We start from the raw sequence: 26,496 nt of genomic DNA, 5'->3' as shown, positions 1-26,496 counted from the left end.
TATAAAACAGATTATCCTAAATTATAGAGTATCAAAATACTCTGAAGCACTCCAAATCTTATTTGAAACCACATCTCTTTAGAGAAATTACAAAAACAGGGGCACCTGGGTGGCTCAGTCAGTTCAATGTTTCATTCTTGATTTTGGCTCAGGTCATGATCTCATAGTTCGTGAGACTAAGCTCTGCATCAGGCTCTGTGCTGACAGCATGGAACCTGATTGGGATTCCCTCTCTCTGCCTCTCTTCCCCCCATCAAAATACACAAATAAACATTAAAAAACCATAAAAACAGAGAAATTGTGTTTGTTTTTCTAATCTGATTCTATATGTATATTATACATCTAGAAAGTGGACCTAATTTTAGGGATATTCTGGACAAACTAATAACCACATAAGCTTACCTTAACTCTTTGTAGGAAAACTGTAAACTTAGAGAAAATGTCCTTTAGCAGATCAAACCACTGCGGAAAATTCAACATTCTCATCTGATCTGCAAGCCTAGAAAAAAATTTTTTTTCAAACAAAAATAATGATTGTCTTTGCGCAGTTTGGAGTTTATTCTCAAAAGATACTTCTATATTTGAGATATAGGAATTTCTCAAATAGGGTTTCTCTATTTTAAATANTATATAAAATAGAGAAACCCTATTTGAGAAATTCCTATGGAATAAAATTTAAAATTAAATTTAAAATAACTGACTCTCCAGGTCCATAAGGGCTTTTAACAAAATCCCATTAACTTAATTTTTCCAACTACTAGTGATTCCTGCATTATTACAGTTGCTTCAATTAATTCTGAAACAGTTTTCACTAGGTAATAGTGTAGAAATTAAAACCCCTCAATCCTCATTCTATGAGTTTGGCCCAGAAAAGTTTCACAGTGATCCATATTGCTATTCATATCTTGGGCCACTAGAGTTCAGGTACCTATAGGAACTAGATTCACAGTTACATTTATCACTAATCTCAAAATGAAAGAAGAGGAATTTTAAGGGTGAAAAGAAAAAAATTATAGGCATGAGGCAATTCAAAATTATGTACTCACATTTCTCAAAGTCAATTAGAAGCTGGGTTTTAATCACATAGCTAAATAATTTAAACTTAATACTGCAATCCTCTGAAACGGAGTATCTTCAAATTCTCTCCTCCATACCTATGTTGTACCCTCTCCACCCTCTCTCTGCCCTGGGAGGCTGACCTGCTGGGTTTGGCCAAGGGGGAGCCCTAATAAAAGGCTGGAAGGAAGACAGGTACAGATAGCTCCACCTCCCTCCCTGAGAGGTTGTCTCAGGATAACTGCCTCCAGCACAGAAGATCACTTCAACTACTACAGGTCTTTCTTTCAAATACTAAGTGTCCTTCTCCTTCTGAATTCTACTGTTCTCATCCTTTGTCCCTTAAAGATACTGCACTGTCACTTGTGATTTTCCTACACTCTGCCCATACCTTAGTAAATAATTCCTTAATTAAAACCTCCTCAGAATATCCTAATGTGTCATCTTTTCCCTGACTGATAAGTCCCAACCTAATATTTATACTTACTTCGCAACAACATCTGTGTCAATTTCTTCTATTTGTGAAACTTTATTAATCACACACTGCAAATTTTAAGAAAAAAATTTTTGATTAATATATTTAGAATTCTAAGTACTTCATGGTTCATTTGTATATTAAAAATGGCTTCGTATGTTAAAAATGGCTTCCATGAAAAAAACTACCTCAATGACTATGATTTTACCAGAGGTCTCTTGTGTCCCTTATACATACCCCAAGGTGTATAAAACACTGTAATTTATATTTACCCTATTAAATAATTATTCCATGATATGTTTGAACTGTTAAATATTGACTAAAATCCCCTACTATTTAAAACTATTCAAAACCACACACCAAATAAATAAAACAATACCCAGAACCATAATTCTTAGGAACAAGGTATGAGCCCGATATTAAAATTCCCAAAAAAATTCATTTTAGAGGTTATGTTTTCTTGCAATATATGCAAAAGTTAAAAAGATGCTTAGACTTCAGGAGAATCCTTGGAATTACAATATAGTAGTGTTTTATAAACTTTTTTAGAAGTATCACACACATGAAATTGTACAAATTATGTTCAAAGGTCAATAATTTTTACAAAAAATACACTTGTGTAATGAAAACTCAGATCATGAAATTGAACACTGCCAGTAAACACCTCTCTTGTACCCCTCCTCGTCACTACTTTCTCCCAGAAGATACTACTATCTTGATTTCTAATATCATAGATTAATTCTAGTATCATAGGTTAATTACAAAAGTGTAATCATACAGTGTATACTCCTTTGTGTCTGGTTTATTTGACTCCACATTACAGATGTGATATTCATCCATTTGTTTCATGTGATTTATTCATTCTCATAGCTGTACCATATTCATACAAATACACCACAACTCTTTTTGTTACTGATGACAGAATTTGGGTTTGTCAAAGAAAAAAAAACAAAAAAGAAGAATTTGGGTTTTCCCAGTTTTTATTACAAATAGTGCTGCCATGAAATTTTGTGCTGTCTGTGGTAAATTTATGTATGCATTTCTGTTGGTTAAATACTGGGAGTAGAATTGCTGAGTTACAATATATGTGTATATGTATATTGTTTGTATGTGTACTGCTGAGTTACAATAGTAGCTACTGCCAACAATTTTTTAAGGTGGTTTTAATAATTTTAAAATATGTTTTAGTCAGCGTTTAAAAGAAGTAAAAAGTGATGTGATTATAATCTTGTTTTAGTTAAACATTAAATAAACTCAGAAATGTACATTCAACCTGGTAATGATGATCATTAAGCCTAATAAGTATATTTAAATTGTTCTTTTTCATACTTAGAAAATTCTTTTTCACATTTAGAAAAACTGAAGTTTAATGTTTAATGATATTTATCAGAGTAAAACAGCAAAACAAAGACTAAAAAATACAATCATAATTTCTTAAAGACAAGGATAAGAGGAAATAAAAATTTACTACTGCAGGTGAGAGTGTATTTGGCAAAATCTTTTTAGAAAGCAATTCAACTCTATCAAATAGTTTTAAAAATACTTTTCACTCTCTGCCCAATAATTTGGTCTAGGAATTAGCTATAAGAAAAATAGTCTTAACTATTGAAAAGCCCAACAAAACTTTATACTAAATACATGTGTCACAGTGTTCTATAGTACCAAACTGAAAAAATGTAAATATTCAACACAGAGGAAAGGCATAACTAATAAAATGTTAATGGGATTTTATACAACCATCAAAAAAAAAAAGGCTTATAAGAGAAAATGCTTATGACTCTGAAATACACATACAATTCACAAACATATATACAGTATGATAGCAACAATGAAAAACAGCAGTAACAATTTACACTTAGAATTACACTTACAAATACTTTTTTTTTTTTTTAAGAATGAGAGGGAGAGGGAGCAAGGGCATGCACACACAAGCTGGGGGAAGGAGCAGAGGGAGAGAGAGAAAATCTTCAGCAGGTTCCATCCTTGGCACGGATCACATGTGGGGTTTGATCCAATGGTCCTGGGGCTCGATCCCATTGTACTGGGATTACACGACCTGAGCCGAAATCAAGTCAGACGCTCAACCAATTAAGCCACCCACATACCCCTACACTGAGAAATATTCTTAAAGGGATAATCTTTTGGCTAGTAGGTCTATTTTGTCTTCTATTTTTCTGTATTTTAAGTTTTTAAATAAATGAGAAAATGTTACTATTATAATGCATATATATTATCACTAGGATCATGTAAAAATAAATTTGATAAAAAGATTCTAGGGGCGCCTGGGTGGTTCAGTCAGTTAAGCATCAGACTCTTGATTTCATGGTCTTGCAATTCATGAGTTCAAGCCCCACATCGGGCTCTGCGCTAACTGTGGAGCCTGCTTCAGATTCTCTGTGTCCCTTTCTCTCTGCCCCTCCCCCAATTCACGTTCTCTCACTCTCAAAAAATAAACATTAAAAATTTTAAAAAATAGATTCTAAACCAAAATATATCAAATAAAAATGTACAATTACCTGCTTAATGATATTCTTTGCTGTAATAATCATTTCTTCACTATAGATTTCTAAAAAATTAAGTTTTCTTTGTTTTAAAAGTCCAAATACAAGAGATACAAGTCTTTCCTATTAAAATAAAAGTATGAAATTTCATAATTTAAATATAGAATTATCTCACTCAGAAGTAGAAATAATCAACATCAAGGATTTTATTATTTGATCCTCAGATCTCTATCCTGCATATGGTATTTTCTAGAAGTCCCCAAAATCCTCTTCTACAGCAATCCTGTCATCAGATTATTGGAGTCACAGTTTTAAAAACAGGTAAATCCTAATGCATTACAGTGGATCAAATGAAGCTGTCTTGGGGACAAAACACTATGAGTACAGTTTAGCTTTATTTCAACAAGTAGGTAGAAAGTATCCTTCTCAAACCCTGATGACCTACAAATACTGCACAAGTCCTGTGCTTTTTTAATTAGTGGTCAAGAAAACTAAAATGATGACCTGGACTATTTCTGGGGGATTAACTGCTAACACATACAAAAATCCCTTTACTTAGGCTGCTATCAGGGCTTCTGGAGCCTTTCCTAGTTCTTGGTGGTAATCAGCATTGAAAAGTTACCAGATAAGTGAAGCCTGGACATGATGTATAAGTAGATGCATAAAACATATTCATAACAGGGGCTGACTGTTAATGACTGATAAGTTACAATAATGATCACTTTTATAAAAGACATACTCCAGTACACACATACACGTGAATGTATGTTAATTCATCCTCTATCTATATTTTAAACTTGGTTTAAAAGCTATACATAAGACCTCATTTTAAATTCAATTTCTAATTAAGCTATAAAATTACTTTATTCTCTAACTTCATAGGACAATGAACAATTAGCGTGCTTGCTCAAATCACATAGGGAAGGGCTTCACAGAAGTCTGACTGAGCTTGAAATTTTCTTGCTCCTTATAATCAGAGAAGAATGTTTTCTAAACTAACACTGTTAGGAATTAACACTAAGCAATGACATCAATTTCATTCTGCAATTCAAAACACATACCTCTTCTAAAATTTGACAGTCATCATCCAGTGGTCTGTTTAAGTCACTATGAGAATAAGTAGAAAATTCTGCAATCATCATTTTATCTATTAGTTTTTCTAATTCACAAAGTTGTGATCCCAAATGCCTACAAAGGAAGAGGAAAATGTGACAAAAATTCTTTAAAAACCCAAATTCACTCCACAATCAAGGAAATTAGTAGGTAAAACTTTTCTAGTCGACAGTATTTGTGCAACAATGTAATGCTTGAGTAAAATGAAGTCCTTTAACAAAAATAACTGCAGCAGTTTCATGTCATCGTCCATATTCTTTTTCTCTTTACATGTTTAACCTCCAAACATTTAAATGTGTTCTAGGAAACATGGTTCTAGAAATTTCATGACTTTTTTTTTTTTTTCTTTTCTCTGAGAGAGAGAGAGACAGCATGAACAGGGGAGGGTCAGAGAGAGAGGGAGACACAGAATCTGAAACAGGCTCCAGGCTCTCAGCTGGCTGTCAGCACAGAGCCGATGCAGGGCTCGAACCCACGAACCATGAGATCATGACCTGAGCCGAAGTCGGACACTCAACTGACTGAGTCACCCAGGTGCCCCTTGACTTGCTTTTTTTGGTCTGCTTTTCACAGACAAAATATCAGCTATTCTAAGTCCTTCCCTAATTAACTATTTACTGCATAGCAATGCCATTAGCTCCCCAGCCATTCATTTATTCCATAAATACAAGTGCCTACTCTGGCCCTATGAGGGAGATATAAATATCTAAAGGATCACAAGGACAGACAGGTTCAATTCAATCTCTGCTATGAACAGTCTGAGTTACTGTACAATTTCCCCCAGGTCATTATACTTAAAGTCATTAAAACACAAAACTGAAAATACAAAACTACTAAACAACAGTGTATCCATGGAACTTTTTTTCATAAAATATAATGTTCCTTTTTAATCTACCTCTAATATTTATAGATCCTACATAGGATGAGAGAAGGACTCTAATCAGATGAGCAGAGCTGTCGGGATGGTAAAGGCAAAAATTGCAAACGGTGTTTGGAACCATTTCCCTGAAGAAGGCATGCAATATCCAAAAGACAAGAATGATGCATGCAGTCTGGTCAGCAGGGCACTAAGGATCTCTACCTTCACATACAAAGGGATCTTTACCACACAATCTAAAAGCTTCAGAAGAACAATTGATTAATGAAACACAGGTGATCTGGTTGGTCCAAAGTATTTCAAAATTTAAGTGAAATGGGCCAATGAAAAATCTGTTCACATATTACATAAAAAAAATCTAAGTGCTATTTTTGGTGCAAATTCTAAACATGTATATTTAAATATCTAAATTTAAATTTTACCTTAAATTTAGACATTTGTTATTGAATAAAAAACATTTAAAAATGCATAAACTTGGGGTGCCTGAGTGGCTTAGTCGGTTAAGCGTCCGACTTTCGCTTAGGTCATGATCTCGCGGTTCGTGGGTTCGAGCCCCGCGTCGGGCTCTGTGCTGACTGTCAGCTCGGAGCCTGGAGCCTGTTGCCGTCTGTGACTCCCTCTCTCTCTGACCCTCCCCTGCTCACACTGTCTCTCTCTCTCTCTCCTAGAAATAAATAAAACATTAAAAAAAATTTTTTTTAAATAAATAAAAATGCATAAACTCCATTTACTTGAAAAACTAACGTTAGCAACTGTCTTTACTAAGACCAGATACAGCACATTTTTTAAAAACTAGTTTAAGCTATATGACCTTTGGGGTGCCTGGGGTGGGTCAGCTGGTTAAGTGTCCAACTTTGGCTCAGGTCATGATCTCAGTGAGTTCAAGCTCCACATAGGGGTCTGTGCTGACAACTTGGAGCCTGGAGCCTGCTTTGGATTCTGTGTCTCCCTCTCTCTCTCTGCCCCTCTCCCATATGTGCTCTTTCTCTCTCAAAAATAAATTTAAAAATATTTTTTAATTAATAAAATAAATTATGTGAGCTTTTAGATTCATTTTTCTTACCTAAACAACATATGGTAAGCAGTGTAGTGATAATTCTGAAAAAAATCCAATAGTGAATGAAATAACATATACATTTGTATTTTGTAATATGAAAACTGTATTTCTCAGGGCTAATTAGAAGATACTAAGATTCTCATAAATGACACCAATATCTTACAATAAGCTAATTTAGAACATATTCACTAGTACAAACTAAAACACTGCCATAAGGGAAGTTTGGCAGTGCCTAGCAAAATTACATAGGCAATTAATCTTTGACCTGGGAATCTCACTTTTCGATTATCTGTCTCAAAGATACACTCTTGAGGCGCCTGGGTAGCTCAGTCAGTTAAGCGTCCAACTTCTGCTCAGGCTATGACCTCGTGGTTTGTGGGTTCGAGCCCCATGTCAGGCTCTGTGCTGACAGCTCAGAGCCTGGAGCCTGCTTGTAATTCTGTCTCCCTCTCTCTGACTCTCCCCTGCTTGCCCTCTGCCTCTGTCTCAAAAATAAAATATAAATAAATAAATGAAGAAATACTAAAAATAATTCAATCCTTAAACATCAAAAGCAATAAAACAAATGAACTTAACTGCACATCAAGTTAGCAGCAAATGTACACAAAGAGAAATTATTTCAAGTGACTTTAAAACGTAATTTATCCATTCATCCCACCAGGATATAGCTTAAAGAAAAAGAAATCCTCCATGTTTGTAGTAATAATACCATTAGTTCTGAGAGCATTCTATGTACATTGTGGGATAAAATAAATGAGTAATTATGTTGGTGTCATTAAGAGCTACAGTTTTCAACTTCAGCTTATGATTAAGTCCTTTACTTAAGATTAAAGAAGTAAAATTTTTATGGTCATGAATTTAAATTAGGACTAGCAATATGAACTCCTACTTTTTCTTTAAAAAGAAAAACCTATTTTTTAGCTCTGTCCACTACAAAGGCCTATCCAGGAGCAAAAAATACCTCTGGTACCCAGAGCATATTTTCTAAATACCATTTCCTACTGAAAGAAACTAGTGTTCCTTAAAACATGGCGGATTAGGGGCGCCTGGGTGGCTCAGTTGGCTGAGTGTCCGGCTTCACCTCAGGTCATGATCTCACAGTTCGTGGGTTCGAGCCCTGCATCAGGCTCTGTGCTGACAGCTAGCTCAGATCCTGGAGCCTGTCTTCGGATTCTGTGTCTCCCTCTCTCTCTGACTCTCCCCTACTCATGCTGTCTCTCTCTCTCTCAAAAATAAATAAAACATTAAAAAAAATTTTTTTAAATGGCGGAATCTAAGTCTGGAACAAAAAGTGTACAATAGGAACATCAAATCATAACAAAAGTTAGAAAACTATCAATCAAAAGCTCATGGAATTATGTAAAAGGCCTCAAGAATGAACTTGAGGTCTCTACAAGACAGAACATTATGAACACTGACAGAAATAAAGGCAGCAAAAATTTAAATCAAATATATATATAAGTCCACATGCTTATAAAAATGTTTTTAAATCATAGTTAACTTTTAAAGATAGGAGATTTTTCAATTTATTTTTAAAATAGCTAAATAAAAAAAAAAAAGAATCTAGAATTTATCCTGCCTCTCCATGTAAGAACTATCCTTCAGTTTTACCAAATAATTGTTATGGAGAAATATCACTTTACAGAAATATTCTTCAGAATCAGAATATCATTATAAGTAACCCATGAGATGCTGAATGATAGGGTAGTTCTATTTTTAAGTTTTTGAGGAACCTCCATACTGTTTCGCAGAGTGGCTGCACCAGTCTGCATTCCCACCATCAGTGCAAGAGGGTTTCCCTTTCTCCACATTCTTGCAAACATCTGTTGCTTCCTGAGTTGTTCATTTTAGCCACTCTGAACGGTATGAAGTGGTATCTCAATGCAGTTTTGATTTGTATTTCCCTGATGATGAGCAATATTGAGCATCTTTTTCATGTGTCTGTTTGGGGATGTTGAGTTTGATAATTATATATTTTAGATACAAACGTTTTATTACATATGTCATTTACAAATATCTTCTCCCATTCCAAAAGTTGCCTTTTAGTTTTGTTGATTGCTTCCTGCACTGTGCAGAAGACTTTTACTTTGATGAAGTCCCAATTATTTATTTTTGCTTTTGTTTATTTTACCTCAGAAACACAATTCCAGTAAGAAGTTGCTATGACTGAAGTCAGAGAGGGTACTGCCTGTGTTCTAGGATTTTGATGGTTTCCTGTCTCACATTTAGGTCCTTTGTCCATTTTGAATTTCTTTTTGTGTATGATTAAAGAAATTGGTCCAGTTTCTCCAACACCATTTGTTGAAGAGGCTCTCTTTTTTTTCCACTGGCCATTCTTTCCTGCTTTGTCAAAGATTAGTTGACCATATAGTTGTCGGTCCATTACTGAGTTTTTTATTCTGTTCTATTAATCTATGTGTCTGTTTTTGTGCCACTATTATACTGTCTTGATCATGACAGCTTTGTAATATAACTTGAAGTTCAGAATTGTGATACCTCAGCTTTGCTTTTCTTTTTTAAAATTGCTTTGGCTCTTCGGGTTCTTTTCTGGTTCCAAATTTTAGGACTATTTGTTCTCTATGTCCATGAAAACTACTGGTGGTATTTTGACAGGGATTATATTATTTGTGTAGATTGCTTTGGGTAATAAGGACATTCTAACAATACTTGTTCTTCTAATACATGAGCATGGAATGTTTTTCCATTTCTTTGTGTTCTCTTCAATTTTTCATAGTTATTCTAGTTTATAAAAATTTTCACTATGATGTCTTGGTATTGGCTGGCTTTTGTTGAATTTGATGGGAGTTAACTGTACCTCCTGGATTTGGAGGTCTGGTTCCTTTCCCAGATTAGGGAAGTTTTCAGCTGTGATTTGCTCAAATAAACCAACTTCCCCTTTTCCCCCTCTCTTCTTCTTCTAATACAAATGTTATTACACTTTGTGGAGTTGCTGAGTTCCTTAAGTCTACATTCATGATCCAATAGTTTTCTTTCTTCTTTTCAGCTTCATTATTTCCCATATCATCTATATCAGATTCATTCCTCTGCTTCATCCATCCTCATTGTCATTACATCCAGTCAGTTCTGTACCTTCGTTATAGCACTTTTTATTTCAGCCTGTCTAGTTTTTAGCTCTTTTATCTCTGCAGTAAGGGCTTCTCTAGTGTCTTCTATGCTTTTCTTAAGCTCAGCTAGTATCCTTATAATTGTTCTTTTAAACTCTAATTCAGGCATATTACTTCTATCTGTTTTTGATTAAATCCCTGGCCATGACCTCTTGTTCTTTCTTTTGGGGCAAATTCCTCCATCTTGTCATTTTGTCTAGGTCACTGTTTTCATGTGTCTGTTAGGAAAGACTTATATGTCCTGCTCCTGAGTTTAATGGCTGTATTAAGAAGAGGTCCTATACTGTTCAGGCCCTGGCACATCAGAAAGTATTGCAGAGTGTGCACACTGTAGCTGTGTTTTGGCTGCTCTTTCCCTCAGGTCAGTCCTTTGCAGAATTTCTCCTTGCCTGCAGTGGGGAGTGTTAGGGCCTTGTCCAGTGTGTGGTGTTTTAACTAGGTGTGCTTTGGTCTGCTTGTTAAAATAAGCCTGATCCTATTTCCACTAGAGCTGAAACTTTGCCACACTCTGTGTGTGTGGGACTTAGTACATGTGGGGGATTTGTGCTGGTCTTTTGGGGAAGGAGCCTACTATGCTGGTTCTCAGGCCAATTTGCTCTAGTAAAAATGCACCTACATGGCACAGTGAGGTGGGGCTTGGTGTAAGCAGCTCCAGCCTCCACTGGGGGGAGTGTGTTGCTTACTGAAGTTTCTCTGTGTTGATGGGCAGGGGAAAATGGGTCACTCCACTCTCGCCTTCCCAGACAGGGGAGTTCACATCGATGCTGTCCAGGAAGCCTTCAGAAATGAGCAAATAATCTCCTCTCTTGTGTCCCAGGTTTCTGTCGGAACCCTGCTTTCATCTTGTGCCTAAGCCATCTGTCTGCCTGGTGGCACAGACCTCCTGTGTTTTATCTCAGGCATGCAGCTGGGTTTCAAAAACTCCAAACTTTAGGGACCCAGTGCAGCACAAACCTATGCTGATCCTCTGGAAGAGGGTGTCTTAGCATGCTATAGTTGGTGCTGGTTTGTTCCAGAAAAGCAGTCACATGACCATGCGGGGGCTCGGAATTCATGGTAAAACACAGTCAAAAGCTAGTTTCTTGGTTAGCGGACTTCAGCAGGAGCCTCTGCTGCTGTGCTAATTAATGAGATGGCTCAACGGTATCTACTATCTCTTTTGTCCCCTGAGAGGAGGCAGTACCACCTCTCACAAATACACTCCAAGAAGGAGAATGGTTTCTCCTGGTGCAACCCAGGAGATCCTCAGACCATTCTGTCCACTTCCTGACCTCTGTCCTCCTTTCCCAAAGGAGCACCCCCTAAGTCTGCCAGGCATGACCCAAATAATGGTGCAGACTTCTAAAACTTTAGATTTGAGCTTCACTGCTTGTGAACTTACAATACTCAGCCCCTCTCCTTTTCCCAGTCAATGGTTTTGGGGAGGACTTTTTCTTGTGCAATCCCCTGCACACTGCCTTCTCTCTTTGTCTGCATTATCAGGGCTCCTTCCCCTCCACAATACCTGCAATTCTTTTATCCCCCAAGTAACTCTCCGCAGCTCCTACCTTCCAGAATGTGGCCGTTTCTCTCTCTCCAGATGTGCAGTTTCTTCTCTCAGTCTTCAGATCAATTTCTTGAGTGTTCAGAATAATTTGGCATCTATCTAGCTGTGCTTGAGGGACAAGGCAAGCATAGGGTCCCTCCACTACTCCATCATCTCAACTCACAAACACCCAGGACCATATCAGAGATTTTATTTTTAAGTAATTTCTATACATAATGTGGGGCTCAATCCCCAGATCAAGAGCCACATGATCCACCAAATGAGCCAGCCAGGGACCTAAATGAACTTAATCTTAGATATACTGGTATTCCTTCTGCACCTTGATCTACTACCTTGACATAAAACTATTTCAGCATTTTCAAAATGTTATTTTCAAAGCTGTGACTGGCCTTTCATTGACTAGCATCATCTACCAGAAAATTTAGTTTCTCCATCCAAATGTTTCTGTAAATATTGGTCCTTAAGATTTGCTAAGACTAAACTAGCACAATGATAACATTACTAAACATATCAATCTAGAAAAAAAACTACTCATGTAACTTGAAATACACACTTCTTCAGCTAACATTACATAGTAAAATTTATCCTTTAAAAATTCCTAACATTATTTCTAATAGCTTACTTAAAGGACATACCGGAAGCTGTGAATGCCCTGAAGTTCCTGCTGTAGAACCTCTTGTGTTGTTGCTATTAAGTCCAATGCTCCAACAAATTCAGAAGTGGATAACAACACCTGTACTGTAGGCTGAGTTTGGTGTACAGTGGCCATTAACTTGAGTTTATTGTACACTTTAACACAATTATTTCTGGTAAGTGCCAGTCTTAAAATGTGTAGTGATCCTTCACACATTACTTTATCAATCTGTGCAATTTTATCTCGAAGCATTTTTACAGCCTGGGAAGTTTTCTTGAGGTAGTCCTGCAATTCATGTTGAGAGGTCATTGCATGAAAAAATGCTTCTGAACGTAGAGAGATCTGGTGAGCAATATTTACTTCCACAATATCCAGATAATGGCTCAGCTTAAAAGGGAAGAAAAAAAAAAATCACAGAGTATTGTAAGTATACCTTCTTTGACTATCCAAATACTTTCTGAAAATGATATAAGATTTCTATATGTATTTTAAATCCCATTGTGTGAACTACTTGATTATGGATTTCTTGATATTGAGCATAGCAAAATGGAAGGGAGATAAAAGGTAACAGCCCCAAGGTTAATAAATGTAAGACAGAAGAGTAGAAGAAACTGATTTACCTTCTTCTGCTTCTATTACTGCCCTCCAAATATCAACTACTTTCTAGAAAGGAGAGTCATCTGAGATTATTATCTAGTTTCAGAAGTTCTAAGATCTGAACAGAATGATCTCCTTAACCTCCACACCATCACACATCACTTATCTAAGAGCTTATTATAGTTACTGTTTATTGACCTCCTCCTTCTATGTACCAGGCACTGGTATTTTATATACATAACTTTCAAGTTTTAACAATCCTAGAATACAAGTATTATTTGTATTCTTATTTTACAGATGAGGGAACTGAGGCTCAGAGACATTAAATAATTTGAATAAAGTCATGTGGTTAGTAAGTGCCAAAACTAAAATCTGAATCCAGGTCTGTCTGACTCAAAAACTGAAGCTCTATTATAGCACACTTCCTCAAAATACTAAAAAATTCATGATCCAGTCACAAATGATAAAAAGTAGTAGGATTCGCTGGGACATTTTCTTCAAGGCTGCTTATTTTACCTTCCAAAAATTATTCTTTTATCAATTTGTAAAACTCAGTTTATTTCCGATATATTTTAAAATATGCCTTAAATGAGTTCACATATATTTTATTTGTAACACAACCAAGATTAATTCCTAGAGGTAACAGAGATATTTAAAAATACTTTCTAATTTCAAATATGGACTTCCAAAACTTGAGTTGTCTTTTCTTCCTTTCTAATTGCATATGTCTTTTTTGGCTACATTATCTATTTCTCTCCAATTTCTAACTTTTAGAGTCTTCAACCAATAGCTCAAAATTTAGGCATTATCTCTCAACATCTCAGGAGAATCCACAGTGTTAAAGGGCTAATGGGCTTTCAACATGTAGGACTTATAAAATTAGAAGAGATTATTTGGTCTCCAAGACTGTTTCCTTAAAACCATGCAAGATCACATATATCGTCAACAAGGCTCCTTCAGTAATCTATCATAATATACAACAGGTTACAAATGAGAAAATTTTCCATACTTTAAACCTCTTGAGTTTATACCCTTTTGTTGTTGTTCTTTTCATCTTCAACAAGGCTGTGCACTTACTTACCTAAAAAGCAATATGGAGACAAAGGTACTTGGGTACACTGCAAGCTAAAGTAGACTCACTTTTCAGAAGAGTAAATGGAAAATGAGTAATTCCTTTAGGAAAGTGCTACTCAGAATGCAGTTTATATGCTGCTGCCAATCTGTGAACTATTTAAGAGTCCATGATAAAATAAGGAACTTTGCTGGAAAGTAAATCAACTACATCATTAAGCCCACTGAACTGTTTTTTTCATGAAAAGACTTTCTTATAAAGGAAGCACTGCAATGATTTTCATTCTAGTGCAAACTCCCTTATTTCATCACAGACCAGCACTTTGGGTAGCACTACAAGAAAATACAAATTCTTTAATCCTGGTTGTAGCATCCCCTCTCTTTAAACCTAGCAAGATATAAACAGCTGTTTGTCAATCATAAAGGGAGTCTGACTATTCTCTTGGGATCCTTTCTTCTATTCCTTTTCTAAGACAAGAATAGAGGAAGATGGAGCCAGAATGTAAATATAATAAGCTTGATTCTGGAACTTAACAAAAAATAAAATTCCATTACTTCAGTCACTTTATACATTTAACATGAGAAAATTCTTTCATTTGAATTTCAAAGATTTCTGCAAGTTATCAATATTCCATTGATCATTTTTTTCAATAGCATAATATTTTCATAATTCATTTCCTATTAAAATTCTATAAAGGGAACAATTTTTAGTATTCCTAAAAGTGTTTAGGAAGTATTAGTATTTAGGAGAAGATTTTCATTGGCTTTAATTGTTTTTCTCTTTTAAGGTATTAGTCGAATAGCGCATATATTGGAATGTGAAAAAAAGCAGTTTGGGAATGAGTCTGTGTCCATAAACCCATCATTTTCATCAGATTTATGAATTTGTTCTTACTCAAGGGAAACCTTATATGTGAAAATGTTGCCAAAGGAAAAATTACTTCATTTTTATTTTCAACTGTGAGAAAAAGAATACTCATGATTTTCTGCCTACATGTCTTCTCCTCTTCTCCCCAAACTAGTTTCCTCTTGGGTTACTGGACCTCATTTACTGAATAGTATTCCTGAGACAAGTTTCCAGACTGCCAAGAGATGTCACTGACCTGAAACAAATGCTTTCTTCTCAGTTTGAGAATCAGTTTTAGAAAAGCTCTAAACTGAGTGCTGAGAAAGAGAGGAAATCAAAAGCCTTTACTTCCTATTCAAGTTTTAAAACATTCTCGATATGTGAGTTAAGACATGTTTAAAATTCTACACTTTAAATGACCTTCAACCTGCTGACTTCTACTTAGAGAACATTGTAAAATTTTTTAAAAACTGCTGACTACTAATATGTAAAAGATTAGGCTTTGCAAAGCTAAAAATATAATATGTATTTTTTTAAATGTTTTATTTCTGAGAGAGAGAGAGAGACAGCATGAGCAGGGGAGGGTCAGAGAGAGTGGGAGACACAGAATCTGAAGACAGACTACAGGCTCTGAGCTAGCTGTCAGCACAGAGCCCAACGTGGGGCTCGAACCCACGAACTGTGAGATCATGACCTGAGCCGAAGTTGTACACTTAACCGACTGAGCCACCCAGGTGCCCCTATAATACGTATTTTTTAACTGTGGTATTTTTGTTTCAAAGTAATCATCCTTACTATGTATAAGGAAAAATAGTACCTTTGCAAAAGTTGATTTTCCATGTCTTAAATCATAAAGAATATAAAATTTGCCAATATATTTTTTGGGTATAAGTGAAAAGCAATTAATCATGTTATCTAATATATCCTTCCAACCTAAATTTTGTGAACTGCTATTTTGGATAAGAAGCACTCACACAATTAGCTTTTCCTTTTTCACCAGTACAACTTGTTTTCCATTGAATAAAAATGTTTTTACTTTATCAGTTAAAATTTGAAGGCAGTAACAATAATGAAATTAAACTAGCCTTTACTAAATAACTAAATCTGAACCCACACAAAAGATACTACTTAACTAGAATACAGTTTTTTACATGGAAAAAGTAGAAAAGAAATTACCTTTTCTTGTAGCAACTTTGAGGAAGCTGCATCACGATTTCCTTTTCCACCAGCAGTATTAAAATGAGACCATGGTAAAACTGAATTAAAAGTTAAGGTATCGTCCAAGGCAAAATCTGGTTTCATAAAAATCTATTAAAAAATGTATTTTCCTCAATTAGATAAACGTTTTTTACATCGATTATCCTTCAAGCATTGTAAGACCATTAATAATTATTAACTTGGATCTTAAACATAAACAGAAAAGCAAGTGATATGCTAATTTACACAAGAATCTGTATAAAAATGTATAGTTTCATCAAGCTAAAAATACTCATAAGAGACAGAAAAATGTTTTTTCTTTACCAATGGAGATAATCATTCCATTACTATGCAATCAAATTCACTAATGTAGTCCCACTAAGCATATACCAAAGGGAGATATCCTCTTTATCCAAAAATTTCTTTAATATTTCCCCCATTGATAGTGTTTTTAAAAACCCCAAATATCAATTTCTCTATATTTATATTTCTATTTTCTCCTGCTTAAAATGCTTTCAAAATTAGTTTTATAGATTAGATATATACTAAATTTTAAAACCAAAACAAATTCAATTTTATGAAAGGACTACTCTTTTTCCTTTACATACACATCCATCTGGACACCAAGTCCTACCCATTATATTTTCTTAATAATACTTGAATCCTCTATGTCTACAGCATTTCATTAGTGCAGCCCCTCATTATCTCTGGATTACAGACATGGCTATTTACTGATGTGCTTCCTCAATCTATCCCCTATACTACTATTAGATATATATTTTAAATGTTTATGTATTGGGGGGAGGTGGGGAGGATCTGAAGCAGGCTCTGCACTGTCAGCATAGAGCCTGATGTGGAGCTCAAAACCTGCAAACCACCAGACCATGACCTGAGCCAAAGTCAGACGCTTAACCAACTAAGCCAGCCAGGTGCCCTGTTAGATATACTTTTAAAATGCAAGTATAACTGAATTAATTTCTCTGCTTAAATCTTTCAATAGAGTCCCATGACCTAAGGACCAATCTTTTTAAAAGAGCATCAAAAGCCTTTCATTTTTTTTTTTGAACCCCTCACTGATTTGTATCTTGCCACTCCCACCATTTACGAGTTACACTGTAGCAATGCTCAACTATCTTCCATACCCTCTTATGCTTATCTTTGTATATGCTTTCAGCCTAGAATGCTCTTTCCTATTTTCCTAGAGAATACAACCCAGTCAAAGAGCAAACTTATCTCTGTATGATTATGTACTCAATCTCTGAACACATAAATTACCCCATCTTTGAACACAAGTACATATGCCACACATATTTATGTATCTCATACTTCACAAAAATTATTTATTTGATATGTGTATAACCCCCTGGAGACCATATGTTCCAACAAGACTGGATTTATAGCTCATTAATCTTTGTATCTGTACTACCTAGCATAAGGCCTGAAACACAGTTTAACTTAATTACCTAATTAATTTCTATATTTTATTTTTACTGATCAATTTTACCTATATCCAAAAATTAGTATAAAGTGATAGGGAAAATCTAACCAGAGACATGCATGTATTTTCTAGTCCCTGCTTTAATATATTTAAAAGTACTGATTAATTCAATAAATACTTATAATCTAACTCTTATGCTAGGCACTAAGGGGGAAACAAAGATTAATTATTACACAGGTCTTAATCTCAAGGATCTTTAATCCACTAGATGTGATAAAATACACACATAAATATCTTTTATAAAAAGAGTGGCAAATGCCTTAAAAAGGAAGGCACAGGTCTACATAAAATGCTATGGAAATTCAGCAAGGGGGCCAATTATCTTCAGTTGGAAAGTAATGTATTCAAGTAAGGTTGCCATTTCACCAAGAGAATGTAAAGAAAGGATTGGATATGAGGAAAGGAGGGAGAAGTCTTCCAGACTAAAGGAACAGTGCAAATAAAGCACAGAGACAGCAAAAAAAAAACTTTGGCTGAAATAAAGAATGTGTAAAGATTAGTAAGCAAAAGTTAAGAGAGTGATTATGAAGGAAATGAATAATTAAGGGCCTTAAATGACAGAGTTTGAATTTTATTTTGTAAGAATCAAACAACTTTAGAAATGAATGCCCTCTTCTTTCTGCTTCTGTCTGTTGACTTTCTGTGTCTTCTCACCCTAGAGAGCAGTTATCACTGACCTCTTGGAGAATCTGATTAACGCAATGGACTCTTTTCCCCAGGGGAGCAGCAGGACATCTATTACAATCTATTACATTATATCTCTACAAAATTCCTCACACAAAAGAAAGATCTCTTAATAATGTGAAGGAGTAGTAAGATCAATAAAATTCTTTTTTAGAATAGAGAGACTTAAATATATTTGTAGGTTTCAGTAATGAAGAAGAAACTGATGATGTGAAAGAGAGAAGAAAAGTGCTGCACAAAGTCCCAAAAGAGGCTAAGTGGTTAAAGTGTGAGAAAGTCGAAAGCTTCTTACAAGGCAAAATTAAAGATATTTAAGATTATAAAAAGTTAAAGTTATTAAATAGCAGTATTCTCATTTATTAAAGCTTTGTTACCTTAGGTACTTGCTCCAGATCTGTCCTGGATTTATCTATGAAAAAGGGAAAAGTGAAAATATGATTTTTTTTAATCTTGTTTTCATTTTATTCCATAAAATACATTTGACTAGATTCTATACTATGCCACTATATAACCACGTAAATTCCCTCAACAAACATCTATCAGGCACCTCCTGTATGCCTAGTAGTAGAGAAAGCACTGAATAAATCCTAGGTTTCAAATAATTTTAATCAATTGCATGGTGGCAATAAAACAACTAAATACATTTCAAGTGCTCTTTAAACGGACACAGAAAGCTGGCTGCTATCTTATTAAGTTTTGGTGAAATTGTTTGGCATCTGGTTTTAAAAAAATGAATTCAATTCTAATATAGGAACACTTTTTTATTGTTCAAAATACCCGCATCCCATCCAGAATTTCTTATGATCAAAGATTTTAACACCATATTAATTTTCTTCTTAGACATTTAGTTTGTATCATCAACAAACCTGCAAATGAACCTACTTTACTTTCATCTCACCAACTAGATATCAGAGGAGGTACCCTCCTTTCCAAAACTAACCTTCCTGGGTTGGACTCCATGCCCTCTGCCTCTTTTGTGAGCTTGCTTCATCCTCAATTACCCTGCCTCTTTCCATATCCTCAACTGTTGCCTTCTCATAGCTCTTACTCTCTTCATACTAACATGCTCAGTTCTCTCACATTAAAACAAACAAACAAAGATAAAGCTAAAACCCAGGGCCTAAAGTAGGCTGAGGCAAGGGAGGACCTCCAGTACAAAATTTAAGGAAGCACTCATTCTCAGGGTTATGTAAATGCCTCTCCTGTCTCACCTGGTGTTGACCATGCAAAAATATTCTTCCTCTGTGTTCTATCTAACCAGTATCTTATATCTCAAATCCTAAAGTCATATCCACACTGGTAGTCTCCATTTCTTTCTTTTGTACTCACTTCTTAATACATAGTATTGTGTTTCTGTAACTATCACTTCAAGTCTGAATGTCCTCCTTAAGATCTCCTAAATTGTGAAATCCACAGAAACTTCTCAGTGTGCAAACTGATCTATCCTCACCAATACTAACAACTAACTGATGACCAAAACCTGTGCTTTGTTTGATCTCTAATGTATCTCTCAAATGCCTAAATTCCTTTCTATCTTCATTATAACTGCTTTTGGTGGGGGGGGGGGGGGGTGTCACATGATGTCTCACTTGTATTACTTCAGTAGCCTTTTACTATCTCTTTGCCTCCAATTTTATCATCTTCCTTAAGTTTATTTTTTACAACTGTTTTCACAGTGAAATGTATAATCATAAATCTGATGTCTGGTTAAAAATATTTTGTAGCTCTGTACTGCTTTTAGAAAAGAAAAATTCCTTAGCATGGCATATAAGGCTCTTCATGATCTGACTCCCCTGCCTACTTCTTCAGTCTCATATCTTGCTCCCAGGAGAGCCAATATACCAAACTTTAAGATGCTCTGTTCTCTCTTGACTCCACTGTTTTTGCTTAAACTGTTCCCTCTTCCCAGAAGGCCTTTCTCCACATAAATCTTTCTCAACAGCTAGTTTAAAACACAGGCAATCATCAACTCTAGGAAGTTTTCTAAGGCTTAACAAATTAGGAGCTCTATACAATCTTACCACATTGAACTTATTATTTGATATACAACACTGCAGCCTGACTCAAGAGACTTTCAGCTTCTTGAGGACAAGTCCTCTTTTTATTCAACTATTTTTAATCAACAGGCAAAGTACCGAGCATCCAGATGTTAAATAAATAATTGCTGAAGTAAAGGATAACAGGGGCGCCTGGGTGGCTCAGTCAGTCAAGTGTCTGACTGCAACTCAGGTCATGATCTCAAGCTTCGGGAGTTGGAGCCCTGCGTCAGGCTCTGTGCTGACAGCTCAGCCTGGAGCCTGCTTCAGATTCTGTGTCTCCCTCTCTCTCTGCTCTTCCCCCACTGACACTCTCTCTGTTTCTCAAAAATAAAAAATAATAATAATAATAAAAAAAGGATAACACTACCATGAGACCCATGATCTTTCTTGTAAAAGCTTTTGAAAGATTAGGATCACAGGCTATAAAAATTTCACTAGAAATAAAAGGTCCCCAAATTAGGGTTTTGTTTGTTGATATTTATGCTATGCTACAAATACCACATATTCATCTATTTACTGTCTACAAATAGCACATATTCATACCATGAGTATGTAAGAGAGTCCTGTCAAAAGTATCTTTAGGAGGACAAATATTCTTGCATCTCTCATGAGTCTTCTCTTTCTATAAAAAGACAAATATCAAAATAAATGCTATATAGCAATATGAATACTGAAAGCATCAAAATGTTTCACAATAGAATATACCAAATTAGTTCTACAAATTTTAATATGAAATCACTAACCTCTTGAGCTTAAACACAAGTGTGCTTAATAAACCACGTATGAACTCTACGAACACCTATATGCTTATTTATACTCATCCCATTTGATATAATTATAGTAGAATCTTCATAAATTTGGAATGAAATGGGGATACAAATGAAAGATCCTTACTTACATAACAAATTGATTGAGGATAACTTTTTAAAACTAGGAAGAAAATGTGAAAACCTATATACCTAAGATAGAAAGATAGGCATTAGTTAACCCTTTTTGACTCAAAGTAAAAGAAAAAAGAACCTCACTCTGATTTCAGATTATATGATCACTAACAATTCTATCTTTTCAGAGACACCTGAACACACGGGAAAGTGGAGTATGGTATGGAAAAAACACTGAGCTAGTAGTGTTCAGAGCTCTGATAGCAACTGTGGCAGAAACTATAGGACTATCTTCCAACATGGCTATACCATTTTGCAGTCCTATCCACAATGAATAAGAGTTCCTATTAGTCTACATTCTTACCAGCATTTGGTGCTATCAGTGTTTCAATTTCTGCAATTCTGACATCTGTATAGTGGCATCTCACTGATGTTTTAATTTGCAATTCCCTAATGACATATAATGAGCATCTTTTCATATGCTTATTTGCCATCTGTATGTATTCTTTTGTGAAATGCCTGTTCAGATATTTTGCCCACTTTTTTTATTGTGACAAAATATACATAACATAAAACTTATCACTTAAAACTATTAGTGATATTGACTTTTCACATGCTTATCGGTCATTTGTACATCTTCTTTGGAGAAATGTTCATTCAAGTCCTTTTCCCATTTTTCAGTTGGCTTGGTTCTTATTGCTGAATTTTAAGAGTTATTTGTATATTTACTGATACTGATCCTTTATCATATATGTGTTTTCCAAATATTTTCTCCCAGTGTTTAGCTTGTATTCTTTCTTTTAATGGCCTTTCACAGAGTAGAGGTTTTAATTTTAACTAAGTCCAACCAATTTTTTTCTTTCATGAGTTGTGCTTTATCTGATGCCATTATCTAAAGTCATCACCAAACCCAAAGTCATGTATTTTATACTGTGTAATCTTCTAGTTTTACAGTTTTGCATTTTACACTTAGGTCTACGATCCATTTTGCGCTAACTGCTGTGAAAGGGTGTATAGTCTGTGTCTAGATTCTTTATATATATATATGTGTGTGTGTACATATATATATATATATGTTTGTTTTTTTTTTTTTGCATGTGGCCATCTAGTTGTTCCAGCACCATTTATTCAAAAGACTATTGGGTGCCTGGGTGGCTCAGTCAGCTGAGCATCTGACTTTGGCTCAGGTCATGATCTCATGGGTTCGTGGGTTCGAGCCCTGCGTCAGGCTCTGTGCTGACAGCTAGCTCAGAGCCTGGAGCCTGTCTTCAGATTCTGTGTCTCCCACTCTCTCTGACCCTCCCCTTCTCACACTGTCTCTCTCTCTGTCTCTCAAAAATAAATAAAACATGAAAAAAAAGACTTTTGCACTATTTGCGCTTCTATCAAAAATCAGTTGACTATATTTGTGTTAGTTCTGAGCTCTCTTCTGTTCCTTTGATCTATGTCTATTCTTTTACCAATACCATACTGTTTATATTACTCTCTTCACAGTAAGTCTTGAAGTCAATTAGTGTCAATTTTCTAACTTGGTTCTTCAATACTTTGTTAGCTATTCTTTTCCCTTTCTTTATAAACTTTGGAATTAGTTTCTTGGTATCCAAAAACAAATTGCTGAAATCTTAACTGGGACTGCATTGAATCTGTAGACGAAGTTGGAAAGAACATTTGACAATACTGAGTCTTCCTATCCATGTACATGGAATCTCTCTCCGTTTATTTAGATCTTCACTGATTTCTTTCATCAGTTTTGTAGTTATCCTCATATAGATCTTGCACATATTCTGTAAGATTTATACCTAAGTATTTCATTTCCTTTGAAATGCTAATGTAAATGGTGCTGTGTTAATTTCAAATACAAATTGTACATCACTAGCATATAAGAAAGCAATTTACTTCTGTAATATTAACCTTTTGTAATATTAATAAACCCTGCAACCTTGGTATAATTGCTTATTAGTTCCCAGGAATTTCTTTACTGATTTCTTTGCTTCAAGAATCTTTACTGATTCTTTGGGATTTTCTAAATAGACAATCATGATACCTGTGAATAAAGACAGTTTTACTTCCTCTGTCCCAGTGTATATACCTTTTATTTCCTTTTCCTGTCTCATTATGTAGAATTTCCTGTGCGATGTTCAAAACGAGTGGTGAGAACAGACATTCTTACCTTGTTCCTCATCTCAGAGGGAAAGCACCTAGTTTCTCACAATTAGTTGTAGGGTTTTTGTAGATATTCTTTATCAAGTTGAATTAGTTCCCATTGGGGCATCTGGGTGGCTCAGTCGGTTAAGTGTCTGATTCGGTTCAGGCCATGATCTCACAGTTCATGAGTCTGAATCCCACTTCAGGCTCTGTGCTGACACCTCAGAGCCTGGAGCCTGCTTTAGATTCTGTTGTCTCCCTCTCTCCCTGCACCCGCTTTCTCTCTCTCTCTCTCTCTCTCAAAAATACACATTAAAAAAATTGAAAAAAGTTCCCCTATATTCCTAGTTTGCTGTGTTTTTAATCATGAATGGGTACTGAGTTTTATCAAATGTTTTCTCTATATCTACTGATATGAATATAGATTTTTCTTCTTCAGCCCATTAAGGTATGGATTACACTAATTGCTTTCTGAATATTGGATCAGCCTTACATATCTGGAATAAATCCCACTTAGTTATGGTATAGAATTCTTTTTTATACTGTTGGGTTTGATTTTCCTATATTTTGTTAAGGACTTTTGCAACCATGTTCATGAGAGACAGTGGTCTGTAGTTTTCCTTTTTCATAATGTTTTTGTCTAATTTCAGTATTAGGTTAATGCCACATAAATAAGTTAGAAAGTATCCTCTTTGCTTCCATTTCCTGGAATAGATCATAAAAAACTGGTATGACTTCTGCTTACATGTGGCACAATTCACCAGTGTACCCATGTGGCCCTGGTGTTTTCTATTTTGAAAAGTTATTATTGATTCAATTTCTTTAAAAAGTATAGATTTATTCAGATACAATTTGTGGGCATACAGTTTGTTCATAATATTTTGTTATCCTTTAATGACCATGAGAACATTAATGATGTGCCCTCTTTCATTTCAATATTAATAATTTATAATTTTTTTAAATTAACTTGGCTAAACAGTTATCAATTTTATTGATCTTCTTAAAGAAACAGCTTTCAGTTTTATTGATTATTGATTTCCTTTTTTCAATTTCACTGATTTCTGGTCTAATTTTTATTATTTCTTTTCTTCTGTTGTTTCGTTTTATCGTAGTATACTTGACACACGATATCATTAGTTTCAGGTACAAACACAGTGATTCACCTTCTGCTAACTTTGAATATCATTTGTTCTTCTTCTTGTCTCCTGTGGTGAAAACTTAGATTAATTTTAGATTTTTTTCTTTACTAATATATGCATTTAAAGCTATTAAATTTCCCTTAAGCAATGCTTTCAATAACCCACATATTTTAATGTTTCTATTAACATTTCCTTAAACTCACTGATTCTTTTCTCTGAAAGTTCTAGTCTACTGATGAATCCATTGAAGGCATTCTTCATTTCTGCTAATGTTTTTTATTTCTAGCATTTCCTTTTGATACTTATAGATCCCATCTCTGGGCATAGATCACCCTCTATTCTTACATGTTATCTACCTTTTCCATTAAGGCCTTAATATATTAACCATAGCTGTTTTAAATTCCCAGTCTGATAATTCCAACATTGTTGCCACCTGAGTCTCATTCCAGTACTTGCTCTTTAAACTGTGGGGTTTTCTTCTTCTCATCTTTAGTATATATTATAATTCTCTGTTGAATGCCAGATATGATGTACTGGATAAAAGGAACTTACATAAACAGGCATTTAGTGTGAAGTTTATGTTTATTTGGCTAGGAATGAGGCTGTATTAACGGTTTGCTGTAGCTGTAGGTTTAGAGGCTAAAATTTCCTCTGGTGTCATTTTTGTCTCCCTTGCTGTCTTTTTAAAATTTTTTTAAATGTTTATTTACTCTGAGACAGAGAGAGAGCAAGTGGGGGAGGAACAGAGAGAGAATCCCAGCCTCTGCGCTGTCAGCACAGAACTCGATACAGGGCTTGAACTTACAAACCATGAAACCATGACCTGAGCCAAAATCAAGAGTTGGACACTTAACGAACTGAGCCACCCAGGTGCCTCTCCCTTGCTGTCTTTACAGATTTCTTAAATGAAGTCTGAGACATGCAATTCTTTCAGTTGTATTCCCTTATTATACAGGTGCCCTATTGATATGGAGGGAAGATGTGGGAGGAAAGGAAGCATTCCAGAGTTCTGTCATTAGGTCTTTGTCTTTTACTGAGTTTGTGCCCCTGGGCTGTTACCTTCAAAAAGCTTCTAAGTTGTTGATTTTCATTTAGTTCAAATATTTCTTGTGAGAAGAGGGGTAGAAGCCTCCAAACTCCTTACAAGCTGAACCAGAAGTATTTTTAACTTTTTAGGAAATGGCTAAATTGTTTTCCCAAAGGATTTGTACCACTCTAAATTCCCACCAACAATATATGAGAGTTCTAGTTACTCCACCAGGGCTGGCAATAGGGTGAGGCAAGCAAGGAGCCTAGGGTACAGTATTTAAACAGGTATCTACTTACTCTTAGATTCTCGTGGCCCTTCATATTTTACACCTCAGGCACCTTGCCTGCCTCATCCTAATACTGGCCCTGTCCTTCATATCTTCACCAAAATATGAAAGAATATGTGTAGACATGGTATTGTTTTTTCCTTAATTATTTGGTAGAAATCAACAGTGAAGCCATGCGGACTTGAGTTTTCTTCTTAGAAAGGTATTTAATATCAATTTCTTTAATAACTATAAGGCTATTCAGGTTATCTATTTCTTCTTGAGAGAGATTTGGTCATTTGTGTCTTTGAAGGAATGTGTCAGTTCATCTAACCTGTAGAATTTATTGGCATAAAGTTGTTCAAATTAGTCTTGTAATCACTGTAGAATCTGTAGTGATGTCATCACTCTCATTTTTGTTATTGGTGATTATGTCTTTTTTCTTCCTGGATCAGCATTACTACAGGTTTGACAATTTTATTGACCTTCTCAAAGAATTAGGTTAGGGTTTCACTGATTTTTCTCTACTATTTCTCTACCTTCTATTTTATTGATTCTGTCTTCGATGTTTCTTTCTTTCTTCTGCTTATTTTGGTTTGAATTTGTTCTTGTGGTAGCTTTTTAAGCTGGAAGTTGAGGTCACTGATTTCAGACTATTCTTCTTTTCTAATACATGCATCTACTGCTATAAACTGTTCCCTAAATACTGCAGAAGCAGC

The 26,496-nt window shown here is 35.2% G+C and overlaps 1 protein-coding gene across 3 annotated transcripts in view; it reads right to left on the bottom strand.

Annotated features, from left to right (window-relative positions):
• VPS54 (VPS54 subunit of GARP complex) overlaps positions 1–26,496 on the bottom strand; it is a 77,726-nt gene that overhangs the window by 35,064 nt on the left and 16,166 nt on the right. For all 3 annotated transcript variants that reach the window (XM_077766429.1, XM_077766428.1, XM_077766430.1), the window contains exons 4-11: positions 20,861–20,939; positions 18,653–18,687; positions 16,076–16,207; positions 12,386–12,771; positions 5,094–5,220; positions 4,048–4,155; positions 1,544–1,599; positions 403–499 (exon numbers count right to left, since the gene is read on the bottom strand). In XM_077766429.1, the coding sequence (XP_077622555.1) occupies positions 403–499; positions 1,544–1,599; positions 4,048–4,155; positions 5,094–5,220; positions 12,386–12,771; positions 16,076–16,207; positions 18,653–18,687; positions 20,861–20,939 (1,020 nt within the window). The remainder of the gene's footprint in view (positions 1–402; positions 500–1,543; positions 1,600–4,047; positions 4,156–5,093; positions 5,221–12,385; positions 12,772–16,075; positions 16,208–18,652; positions 18,688–20,860; positions 20,940–26,496) is intronic.

This window comes from Crocuta crocuta, unplaced genomic scaffold, assembly GCF_008692635.1.
Source record: "Crocuta crocuta isolate KB4526 unplaced genomic scaffold, BGI_CrCroc_1.0 scaffold113, whole genome shotgun sequence".
Classification (NCBI taxonomy): Eukaryota; Metazoa; Chordata; class Mammalia; order Carnivora; family Hyaenidae; genus Crocuta; species Crocuta crocuta.
This window is presented reverse-complemented; position numbering and strand designations above follow the sequence as displayed.